The sequence below is a fragment of the Ziziphus jujuba genome, chromosome 4 (genome assembly GCF_031755915.1).
Source record: "Ziziphus jujuba cultivar Dongzao chromosome 4, ASM3175591v1".
Classification (NCBI taxonomy): Eukaryota; Viridiplantae; Streptophyta; class Magnoliopsida; order Rosales; family Rhamnaceae; genus Ziziphus; species Ziziphus jujuba.
Genome location: NC_083382.1, coordinates 30,754,299 through 30,766,508, shown reverse-complemented (window position 1 = coordinate 30,766,508; position 12,210 = coordinate 30,754,299). Strand labels below are relative to the sequence as shown.

The window sequence follows — 12,210 nt, the reverse complement described above, 5'->3', positions numbered from 1 at the left end:
CAAGAAGTCCCAATTTATTTTTGTTTGACAGTGTCAATGGGACCAAGAGATTTTGGAGGCATTTAATTGCTTTGCTTTCATGGGTTGCGACATTCTAACGAGAAGTAGATGTGACTGCTCCTTTTACTGATATCTTTCACTCTCAACCCATTATGACATTTCAAGAGACTCAGCTTCCTAGTTTCTTAGCTTCTGTGGACCATTGCTCTAATAAGAGAATAAGAATAATAAAAATCTTACCCTCTCTCTAGTCCCTACGTCATATCCAATATCTTTACTGGAGATTTCATCTTTTTTATTTTAGCTTTGGAATCTTTTTTATTTTATCCGTGGAAGAATAGAGAACCATCTTAAGTAGGGCATGGTGTGCTCTGTTTCAAGGACAAGTAGAGGGGTTCAAATGAATATGGGGCTTGCAGAAGCAGCAGAATAGTTTTGTAGCCACCAGCTTAGACCGCTTCAATTATGTTAGCAACCAATCACCTTTGTTCTTTCCTCTTAGTCACCACAAGTTCCAAATTACAACACTGGCAAAATGAATTTGGTCCTCAAACTTTGTTTTAGACACTGTTTTTCATTGTTTTGTTCTTGTTTTTTGGTTATATTTTTTGGCCCCTCTGACACTAGGTTTGAATTTACCCCAAAAAAAAAATAAAAAATAAAAAAAGATACTCTAGGTTTGAGGATCAAACTCTAGGTTTGAGGATCAACCAAGATTTGGTACATATCCGATCTTATGATTCTTATGGATCTGGCTGCCTATTAGTAGGGAACCTTCTTTTAGTGTCACGCTTTCAACTCTTTTCTGTGGCAAAGCAATTACTACTCTGAACACGTTATACTTTCACTTTGGATTATCTCACTCTGGTTTCCTACTTTTCCAAGACCCCTAACCAATGCTTACCATTATGGATTTTTTGTAATTCATTCCACTTTTAGTCTTTAAACATGATTTTGCTTTTGTCCCATTTTTTGTTTAATTTAATCATCCAAGTTTATCTTCTTGTCCTCTTTTTTATTTTACTCTAGTTTTTTATTAGAGAATTTACTCAAAAATTTCTTCAATGGTCCCAATGGCAAGTCCACCTTTTGGTCATCTAAAAATCAAATTGAAATTATGGAACCGAAAGGTAAAGGGTAAGGCATCTTTTAGCTTATAGAATGTAAATGTACTTTATGGATCACACGACGGACTACAAGATAAGAGAAATAGTGAGAAATATTCATGCTTAACTCAAAATTTGAATAATTAACACAAATATGTACTTGGAATTTAACCCCCAGGTCATCAGAATTACCTGAGGTAATTAAGCTTCCCGTTTTGTTTTTTCTTATATAGATGTGGTACAAAAATTATGAATACTTGGACACTAGATTACACATAGTTAATCCAAAAATGAAACATACAAAAATCTAAAATACTTCAAAAACCTAAACTCCATACAATAAAATAACAATGAAAACTCCTCGAGACAGAGGAGAAGATCATGCAAGTCATTTTAGAGTGCCAAGGTTGAAACTATGAAAAACTCAACACGTTGTGGCCTATCAAAGAAAAGGTTTTCCACCTTTCCTTGCATCGGAGACCAAATGCTGTCTAAACATAACAATAAAAGCTTCAGCTCTCTCATTCAACTCCTCCTTAGATAAATTAGGAGCTTCCACATCTTCTTCTTCGTATGTCCTAGAATCTTCCATATCTTCCTCTTTGTATGCCTTAGGATGATTAACCTCCATATCTTCCTCTAAGCAAGTAGATCTCTCGTTCCCATCACTTATTGATGATGATCTCCAACATTTCTGTTGGCAATCTTTGCATGATTCAACAAGTTGTTCCGACCAGCATCTACATTGTTTCTTTTTCTTCTTCCTTTCAATTTTCTTCACCACCACCTCTGCATTGTCTCTTTCCTGGCCCAGTTTTGAGTTGGAAAAAGAGGAAGTGAAGAGAATAGCTAAGAGGACAAGGTTGAGAAGAAGAAAAACCCATGCTCGCCACTGCTCTAAAAGAAACACCATTAATGCTCGTTTCAAACAAGCCATTAACAAAGCTGTTCCTGCTGTGAACAAAACCATATGCATATAATCATCTCCAAGCTCTGTGTCCCTTTTTCCTCTCTGATCACTACTCTCTTTGATGTTCTCCATATTGGGGTTTTCAAAAATAACGTGCCTGAGAGAGTTCTGAGATGGGTTTTTATAGACATGAAACATAAGAAAGAGAGAAGTTTTTCTGTTGGGATTTTGTGAGGACGCTCCACTTTTGAGAGTCCAGCTGTGATAGAACAGAGGAAGCCTTTTTTTTTTTTTTTTTGGGTCCAAATGCTACCCCTTAACCCCACCCGAACCCATGACTGACCTCATGCGCAGAGAGTGTAGACATGGGTGCTCTACCACTTAAGAGCTACCCTACTTCATCAGAGGAAGCTGTTTGAGGAGACAAACAGACATACACTCAAAAAGGCTGCACCACTACTGCAACACATATATGATTGATTTCTCCAACTCAGAATTTTTTTTGGCTCTCTGGAAAGAAGTCTGGGAATTGTTTTGGGCTTGGCGTGAATCATCCATGTGACCAAAAACAAAAAGGAAAAGTTATGATATTGTTATTGCATTGGGATTTTAAATTTGTATTTTGATGATTGATGAACTAGCTTATGTCTCACATTTTAAATTTAAGTAGAGGATGATATAACTTGTGGCATATCATAGTTTTTTCTTAAATCATATCCATTTTAGTAAACCATAAAAGGCGTTCAACATGATCTCTCTTGGATTAGTAAAACATTAAAAATAAAAAATAAAAAATCATATATTTGGAGGAGGACCTGTAGTATGAAACAGAGACGGTCTCTGAAAGGATTATTTATTTGTTATTTTTTAAACTTTTTTATTTTTGTATGATTTAATTAATCAAATATAAAATTTGAACAACGGAAGGAACAAATTTTACCGTTAGACATGTTGAGAGGAATTCGTACATACAATAGCTCCCAAGGACCCAAGCTGAGAAGCATTGCACAAACCAAATAGTTAAGAATAAGATCTGAGCATGTAATATGAATATTACATTCGTTGGTATTGTAATTTAATTAGAAATAAATAAAAAGTTAGCAAGAGGACGTGGCAATCTCCTACTGAAAGGTGCATGGGGTTATTCTATGGGAGGCGAAGTAAAGAAAGATAAACACAGGAGCGGTAAGTACAGTAAATTGCCGGGTCAGAGAAAGCAACGAAATGAGACGTGACAAACCAAAGGCACGCCTGTTTTCAAATCCTTTCAGTTTCACCCTTTTTCTTCATCATCAGAAAAAGACCCCACATGTATTGTCGCTGTAAAATGTAAATACTACCATCACCAGTAGTCATTCACACAGAACAGAATCAATTCTGTCCAAGGGGAAAGAAGATAGATCATGGAGGTGACTTTGGACCTCTTAATTAAAGATGTAAATTTCTGAAAAAGGTTTTAGAAGTAAATTTAATTACTGGAGCGTTTAACAAAGTTTTATGCTTTAATGGAATATAACTATAGATGTTTTATTAACAGGTGCGACTAAAATTTCCACTACCATTCAAATCCCATATTAGTGGGTGTTGTCGGAAATGCCCAAGTGTCCAGAAATCAATATTTTTTACTCGATAAGTCTTGTTTATACCAAGTAAAGAGTACTACAATCCTTGTCCCTTAGGCACTAATGGCATTGACCATTTTGTTTCTAATACTAGATCATGGGATTGAAAGTTGAACCATAGCCTCTGTGCTTTGGAAAAGAGTAGTTACCCAATTACCCAATTAAAGAAAAAAAGAAAAAAAGGGTATTACAATCCTTTAAGAAAGGGTAGAACTTTAATTAGGTTATATTTCTATTTAGTAAGAGAAAATTTAACACTGGGGTGGGGTGGAGCTGTTGGTTTTGGTATGGGGTAACAGTTTTACATATTGTAAGAACAAAATTGCTTAAAATTAAAAAATAAAAAAAAATAAAAAAAAGAAGAAGAAGAAGAAGAAGAAGAAGATCCAACAATAGATTAGAAATGGAAATCTCTCTCTCTCTCCCTCTCTGTAATGTGTACTTATGAAGCCAGCAAGTGCAACAGTTGTTTTGGTAACGCCGATGCATCTTCTCAATAAACCCTTCCTTCAAAAAGGTGATTTTTGTTGCTTAGATTTCTAAACGAGTCACCATCTTCAGTACTACCACCACCGTTTTCCAGATAATGATATAAGCTGCCAGAAGAAACAATAATAAAAAGATGGTGAGAAGAGATTAATTATATTAGTGATAAATTCAAGCATCTAGGCTGTCATTGAGGACACCATTTCCTAAAAACAAGACCAAAGAAGAAAAATACAATCATCGATGGTGAACCCCATCTTCAAATTGTGCAACAATTTTAGTTGTTGGAGAGAAATTTATATAAGTATAATAATTCCTCTAGTTATTTGAACTAGAGATTCAAAACATGGTTCGTCTCTCTCTTTGCAAAACTTGGTTTTTTAGTAGAGCATTCCTTTCTCCAGCACCAAACATGTATATGTAGAACATAGTTGTAAATGCCTATATGAGATAATTACTAGCCTAGCACTAACAAATATTTGATTGATGCTTAAGGTGATCTGGATGTTGTTCATATATGGCAGTCAGAGTTAATAAAAAAAGACTGTAAATTATTCATAGATACTAATTTAAGTTCCAATAACATTATATGGAGTATTAGAGAGTGGTCAACACCAACCTGACGGGCAACCTGAGCCAGTCGCCGACTGTCCCTAGACGATTCATTCATCAAATTAGATTTCTCTTGGTCTGGTGCATTATATTCTCTGTCCACTGTCATCATTTCCACAGAAGTCTTTTCAGGAGAAGCAAGTTCATCAGGGTTGCTCACAGCTTCCTTCTTTCGCTTCCTTTGAAATGTGTACTTGAGAAGCCTATTGTTTTCCACATGACTTGGAGATTCATTTAACTGTTCAGATGCCTTCCCATCTTTTGAGTCAGAATTTATTGATGATACATTAGTCATCTCAAGGTTCAATTCTGAACTAGGAAACCTTGAATTCCACTCAGCACAACGTTCCTGTTTTACCAAAACAGGCTCATCTATGAATGCAATGTCCTTGTCCACCTGTCCAGATTTTTTAATCGCTTGGGCACTCATAGTAACACTTGCAGAACCTGATATGGGATCCACATCACTTTTGATTAATGTTGACCCTGGATCCAAACCAGGCAATGGCTTCAACTTGGTCTCATTTTCAGCTGCATCTGACAGATCCTCACAAGATTTAACACCACCATTAACTAAATATGAAAAACTCCGGCAACGAGAAAGAACAGAAGACGGCCGACAAGGTTTTTTAAGCTGATCATGAGTATAGGCAAGTGAGGTATCATTATCATCCCCACTTCTCATTTTCCTTTTTCTTTTCCCTTTCTGAATAACCTTAACCACATCTTTGTGATTGCCACTTCTATGCTGCAATTTTTCTTCCAACCCATCAGAAGTTTTTGCATCGTCTATATTGGTAGCTTCAATAGCAGATTCGGCACACACACCTTCATTGGATCTATCATTTCCACTGGCTAAGTTCATTTTACAACGAGAAAGAACAGGGCAAGATTTCATAATCTGACTTTGTCTACAGCCCCGGGCAGTTCTCACTTTGCCAAATCGAGTCTTTCTTCTCCGTGTTGTGCGGACTTTAACAGACTTCTTCATTTCTTCCCCTGATGAACCCCTAACCGTTTCCGTTTTATTAGTCCTAAGAGATAATAAATTTTGTATCCCTTCCTCAGTGTCAATTGGTTTGATTGTAAACTCATCCTTTACAAGGGAAGTTGTGTTGTCTACATGTCCAGAGGGTGGCAATTTTCCATCAGCCAAGTTTCTTTCAAATGCACGAATTCTTTGTGTGCATCCATTTCTATACAGCTCAGGCTCCTTGGTCCTCATGATTATGGAGGCAAAATCAGAGTTTTGAGAATATAAATTCTCCAACCTTTCAGTTTGTTTTGTTGACTTAAAGCATTCATTATCAACAACTCTTTGATTCATAGGTATGTTCATCATGTCAGATGCTGTCACAGCTTCAAGTCCTGAACTCGAAATAGAGCTTATAATAGGATTAGATGTTAAGTTCTTGGAAACAGATGAATCTTCCCTTGCATTTCTCCCATTCAAAGAATGCACTTGGTTTTTCTTTGCCTTCTCTAACTCTTTTGTAGTCCATTTCAACTCTGCTCTGAGATCAGTTATTATATCCTCTGCCTCTTGAAGTTGTGCTTCAAGCTCATCAATCCTTCTTTGCTTGCTCAAGGATGTTGCCTCTGCTTCAGCAGTCTGCAACAATTTAAAAAGTGTCAAATAGTAGCTTACATGCAAGAATGAAAAAATCATCAAACCAGTATTGTATGTGACATACAAACATGCACACGTTTATGCAGATATTTATGTGAACTGCAACCAACAAAACTTGAATATGCACTAGCAGTGAAAATTAGCAATTATTAAACTACTCTTTAGGACTTTGACACTAATATAACTTTCATTTGGAGTTCCATATACAATACTATAATTGGAACACCATACTGAGTCTAAATTCAGACTAATCAAAAGGACAGGCCAATTGAATCCATACCTTGACAACCCCAAATAGTATGGTCATCACAGTCTGAGTAACTAGAAACTTTTAGATTTTATTATAAACCCCTACAAGTAACTGTTGCTTCTTAGGGAGGATAAGGATCCTGCAAGACTACATAGTCATAAAGAGGAAGCACCACAGCACTGATGAGGATTTAAAATGAAAGAAATCTCTATTAACCAGCATTCAAGAGATTGATTTATTTACAAGACCCCAAAGGCCTTGAATTGAATATCAAAAGCAAAACAATTCAAACCAAAGTAGGAAAAGATCAACATGCAAAAGTTGTGAGTTGTAATCCTCCTGTGATCAAAAGTTAAACACCTACAAAATTTAAAATTTTGGCCAAATTGGTGTTGACATGCTAGAAATGCATGTGGAAATGTGGTTTTCATCAAATTCAAAGTTAATTCTTACAGAAAAAAAGATATACATAAGTTGGAGGTTCACGCCCTCTGCTCAAACTAAAGGTTTGAGATATAAATAAGTTGGATGGCCAAGAGATGGTGACTGTCAGAATCAGTGACTAGATAGAACATGGGAGAAGATTGATTTAATACTTTCCTTAGCACCAGAGAATCATCTGGATGAAATTTAAGATATAATGAACTTTGGTTTATTTACTCCACATAAGAAGTGTTAACCAATGAAAATGCACCCAAGAGAGGAGGATGGTAGATAATATTTCTCTTTCTTAAATACCAATCCATCCATGTGATGCGATACATCTTTCATGGGTCATCTAAAAACTACATGTTTTCCATAAATGCCCATATCATAAAAAATTTGCACAAAGAACCTCCAATTACTACCACAAGAAGTTGAAAAGAAGCACTATTATAAAGAACCTCCAATTTCTCTTGTACTCTCATTATCAATTTTTATTGGTGCAAAGCCAGCACTTACGGCTGTCATTAGTTGGAACAATGTATAAACTTAATATCAAGTTAGATTTTGAAACAACATTCAATTAACACATACAGCCAACAATAGACCACAAAAAGGGAAAAGATTAAACCCAAAAGAGGTACATGTTAACATATAAACTGAATCAAACCCACCAATCAAAATATTTAGACAATTTCTCCAAAAGCAAGATGAACTTGCTAAAAAGGTTTAAGCTAAGCCTTCATAAAAACAATATCTTGCCTTTTGATAATGGAAATTGTGAAGAACAGTGTCAGAAAAGCAGATAAACATATTTTCAAGACACTAACCGAACAGCAAAGAAATGAACTCCAGTTCTAAAAAGACAACAAAGATAACTACATTTTCACTCAAGATATGATTGCCAGAATAAATTCTAGAATCACATTCGCTTACAATGTAGAGCAAACTATTTTAAAATTTTTCAATTGTCGACTATGGTTCAATCAAATTAAAGTGCCGAAAAGGAAAATCGTATCCTTTTTGTTCACTCGAAAACAAATGAAGCCTAAACGAGGCAAGAATGAATCGATCACAATTAACAACTTGTACAGTATCTTCAACTAAACAACAATAACCACCAAAACCACATAACAAAATAATAAAAATATAATATATATATATTTTTTTCAAAATTAGTAAAATATCGAAAAGAAACCTTGGAATCCATCATTTGCTTCAAGCGGACGAGCATCCGAAGGGCCTCGTCTTTGGTTGCAGACAGATCCTGTTGAAAGCGAAGAGCTTTTCGCTCCGACACCATTATCCGAGCTGCTGCCTCTTTCGCCGTGTTCAGTATTATGTCCGCGTACGCCTTTTTCAAAGCCACCATTTTCTGCATCATCCAAACCAAACAAACCGTTAATCAAGTTTTAAATGTAAAAGCAAAAATATCAGCAAAACAAATATAAGAAGAAAAAAAAAGAAAAGACATATATGGACGGTGAATGGTGGCGGCGATAGCGGTGGAGCGGCCGTGGTTGAGATGTGTGTACGTGATAGAGTGTGTGTTTGGCGGTTGAGAAAGTTAGGTTTAAGAATTTCACCTGGGCTTCTTCGTCCATGACTGAATTTTGGGAGTTAAATTTTTTTTTTTTCAATTTTTTTTTTTTTTTTTTGGGAGCAACCAAGCAGACTGGTAGTCTACGGAGAGAAAGGGAGGTTATTTGTTAGCACTGTCTGTTATGAACCTGAAAGTTTGTTCCTCTCACGCTATTACGTAATTGCCCCTCGTTTGGAGTTTCAATTACGAGCGTGGGCTGGTGGCGCCAGAGAGAGACTACTGACGAGGTTGTTAAGTGGTTTGTCAAAAATCAAAATTCCCGTTATGGCCTTTTTTCTGGTATTATCAATTTTCTCCTTTTTGAGGGACAAAAGGAGGGTTGATTCCCAAAAACGACAAATCGTTCGTGACTTGCTGTTGAATTAATAGGACACGACGTCGTTTTTCTTAACTAATTCTGCAGTTGAGGATTACGGTGGGGGGGTACTCTTTTGTCTTTCTACCGTTGAAAGGCGCGCAGAGGAGATGCGGGCCCCACCTGCCACCGAGAAAGGTCTCTTCGCCCCTATGTAACGCGCGTTCACGCAACGTTTTTCAATTTTTAAAATTTGAACTACCACTGCTGCTGTGCAGTGACGCGTTGTTTCCGTTTCGTAATTCCCCAGCCATTATACGCCGCCGTTTTTCAACTCGAAGTCGTTATGGTGTACATGAAAACAGACCCTCCTACCAAAATCCCCCACCCCAATATTTTTGTCAAAAAGTAAATAATAAAATAAAAAAAGCCTAGCCTACAGTTAAGTTAAAGGCTGAATTTGATGGGGTCGCCGAAATTTTAGACATAAAGTGCTGCTTTCTAACCGTGTGAACATCGTGTATATTAATGAATTAATTAATTAGGGCTTTTCAAATTTGTATTATACAAGCAGGCCGTTGGTCAACACGACGTAATGGGCTTAGCCCATCACTGATTGGGCCTACACCTGACCCTTTAGTTTATCAGTCGTCTAAAAGAAAAGGCATATACAGAATTTATTTGAATAAATATATTTTATTTGAATAATTTTGTAAGTGCTTAAAGCTATAAAATTTGTATGATGTGCATAATTTAAAAACTATAAATGATTATCCTTTGCATTTTTATTTTATTTTATAAATTCCTCTTTATAATCAAACCCATTGATTTGAATGTTGGATTGCTAGCTTTCTTCCATATATATCTATTTGGATTTTGCAACCCCTTCGTGCATTCTTATCATTAATTGAGAAACAGGTATCCCAACACCCACGCAAAGAGCCAAACAAATAAATAGAAACAATGCACACGATCGGCAGGTGGGAAAGACATTTATAGAAAGCTAAAAGAAAATTCCCCCAATGTCAATTATTGTAAAGCAAAGCACTTACCTGTATGGACCATATATGCTTTTTTTTAATTCTTATTATTATTATTATTTTTATGTAAAGCCCAATGAATTATTGGAAGGTGGCAGAGACTTCCCTTGCTTTGTAAAAACTAAATAGTAGTTAAACTAGGTACATATAATTATCATAATTATCTTCCATCGTAAATTTGTAAATCGTTCAGAAGTCTGGGTGTTACACGTTTTTTTTTTTTTTTTTTTTAATCAGCACCACCTAAATCTTTTTCCTTTTTTTTTTAATCATTACCTAAATCAACATTGCACCAACAAAAATAAAATAAAAAGATTAGAAAATGAGTGTCCAACAAACTTTGACTCCATACCTAGCCAACATGGTAATTAACGTTATGCCAATTTTGATCTCCTTAATTATAATCAGAGGGATGAAGGACCATCTCAATCAAATAGATAGCGTTCAAACACACCAACAAAAGCAAAAATAAGCACATCACAATCACAACCGCATCTAACCAAACAAAAAATTTTGATCAAGTACATTTGTTCAGTTGAGAGATCAAACATCAAATTAAGGTTCAAATCTATAATTAAGAACTAGTTAAAAGGTAAGGCCAGCTTTTACTCTATATGTTTGGATTGAAGAATGGAAAGGAAAAGAAATGATAAATTTAATGAGGAAAGGAAATAAGAATAAAGGAAAATAAAATATTTATAATAATTGTTTATTTGAGTGATTACAATGGAAGTGAAAGAAAAAGTAAAAAATAATTAATATAGTTTATACTTTTGCAAAAATATCTTAAATAAAAAATATTTTAATTAATAAAAATCATATATTCAAAAGTTTATTAAACTAAATTTTTTCCCTTCTATACCCTATTAAATTTGAATGGAAAATTAGAAAATTAAAATAAATATAATCTATTATTTCATTTTCTTTCCTTTCCTTTCTTATTATTTCCTTCCCTCTCATTTTAATAATCCAAACAAATAAATTAAAATTTTTTTTCCCTCCTATTCTCTCAATCCAAGCATGGTTAAAGCTGTGCAAGTTGAAATGGGTGCGAAATGACTCAGAGTTGTTGTAGCAGTTGACGGTACTGGCCGGCAAATGCTCAAAGCAGATGATCAAATGGTTTTATTTTTGTTTTAATTTAGTGGTTTCGAAAAGGGAAAATTTAATACCAATTAAAATAATATAATAATATTCAAACATCGTGGAGCAGGAATGTCAGTGGAGAACGTTAACAGTACCAGTCACCAAACACAAATTCCTCCCAGACTGTTGAATAAATTTAAATTCCATCTTTATTGCTCAGTAGCTTTAAAATATGTTTATTTTATTTTATTTTTTTGGCAAAGAAAGTAGTTTTGAAATATTTCTTTGCCTACTCTATCTGCAACGAAATCTAGCAGTAGCAAATGGAGTATGACAGCGGGTTGATCTTAAATATGTATCATTTAATTTTCGAAATTTAATATGCTATATATGTCACTGAAAATATAATTATTTTATTTTTTTATTATTATTTTTTTGGTAAATGAAAAAAAAGTTAAAAAGGTAAAGATTGACATGCTCTTGTATCTCAAACAGTAAGCTCCTCGGCATTGATTCAGTCAATTTGTGTATATATATTTTTTCGATTTATTTATTTATTTATTTTGCTTGGAATCGAAATCGAAATTTTTTATCGACTCATCTATTCACTTAGACGATAAAAATATAATTATATATGTATATGAAATAGAAATTCCTACCTTTGATTGCAGGATGGGACCTACCTTTTAATTAATTTTAATTTTTTTTACTTCTCTTTTAAAGTTGCTTAAAGAAACTTTTATTTTTTATTTTTTTATTTGGAGCTAGAATATTAAAATTTAATAAAGGTAGAAATTTCATTCCCCCATATAAAATACCAAAATAAATTTCATATAACTAATTGTTATTTCTAATTTAAATATCCAATGCTCAGTTACTTTCTTTCTGATGTATCTGGCCTTGTTTCTTAAATACAGTTTTTGCTAAAATGGAATGACTTTAATTTTTTTTTTTTAATGAAAAATGAATTAAATCTCTATATTAATTGTATAATAAACTCATTTAATAATTTTCTTTTTTTACTCAATTCATTTAATAATTTCATAAGATTTCTTTTTAGAAACACAATGACAACCAATGTATACACGTTTTTTGTGTTTTGCTATGTCTGATTACGAGATTTACCGCTAAGACAACAATTATTAAT

The 12,210-nt window shown here is 34.3% G+C and overlaps 2 protein-coding genes across 2 annotated transcripts; both read right to left on the bottom strand.

Annotated features, from left to right (window-relative positions):
• Positions 1-1,263: 1,263 nt before the first annotated feature.
• On the bottom strand, positions 1,264-2,720 carry LOC125421941 (uncharacterized). Its single transcript, XM_048472161.2, has one exon. It carries the CDS (start codon positions 2,212-2,214, stop codon positions 1,549-1,551), a length of 666 nt encoding a protein of 221 aa, XP_048328118.1. The 5' UTR covers positions 2,215-2,720; the 3' UTR covers positions 1,264-1,548.
• A 1,120-nt stretch (positions 2,721-3,840) lies between these two features.
• Positions 3,841-8,782, bottom strand: LOC107415450 (uncharacterized). Its single transcript, XM_025073058.3, has 4 exons — positions 8,626-8,782; positions 8,238-8,414; positions 4,744-6,348; positions 3,841-4,234 (listed from the first exon to the last, which is right to left on the bottom strand). Exons 1-4 carry the CDS (start codon positions 8,641-8,643, stop codon positions 4,202-4,204), a joined length of 1,833 nt encoding a protein of 610 aa, XP_024928826.3. The 5' UTR covers positions 8,644-8,782; the 3' UTR covers positions 3,841-4,201.
• Between the last annotated feature and the right edge of the window lie 3,428 nt (positions 8,783-12,210).

What these genes read in the sequence shown, in the direction of transcription:
- LOC107415450 (XM_025073058.3), bottom strand. An exon ending in AGCAAATGATGGATTCCAAG is followed by an intron (nt 6,349 to 8,237) that starts GTTTCTTTTCGA and finishes AAATTGTTGCAG; the next exon opens with ACTGCTGAAGCAGAGGCAAC. An exon ending in TGGCTCAGGTTGCCCGTCAG is followed by an intron (nt 4,235 to 4,743) that starts GTTGGTGTTGAC and finishes TTCTTCTGGCAG; the next exon opens with CTTATATCATTATCTGGAAA.
- LOC125421941 (XM_048472161.2), bottom strand. Translation starts at nt 2,214, where the DNA reads ATGTTTCATGTCTATAAAAACCCATCTCAGAACTCTCTCAGGCACGTT.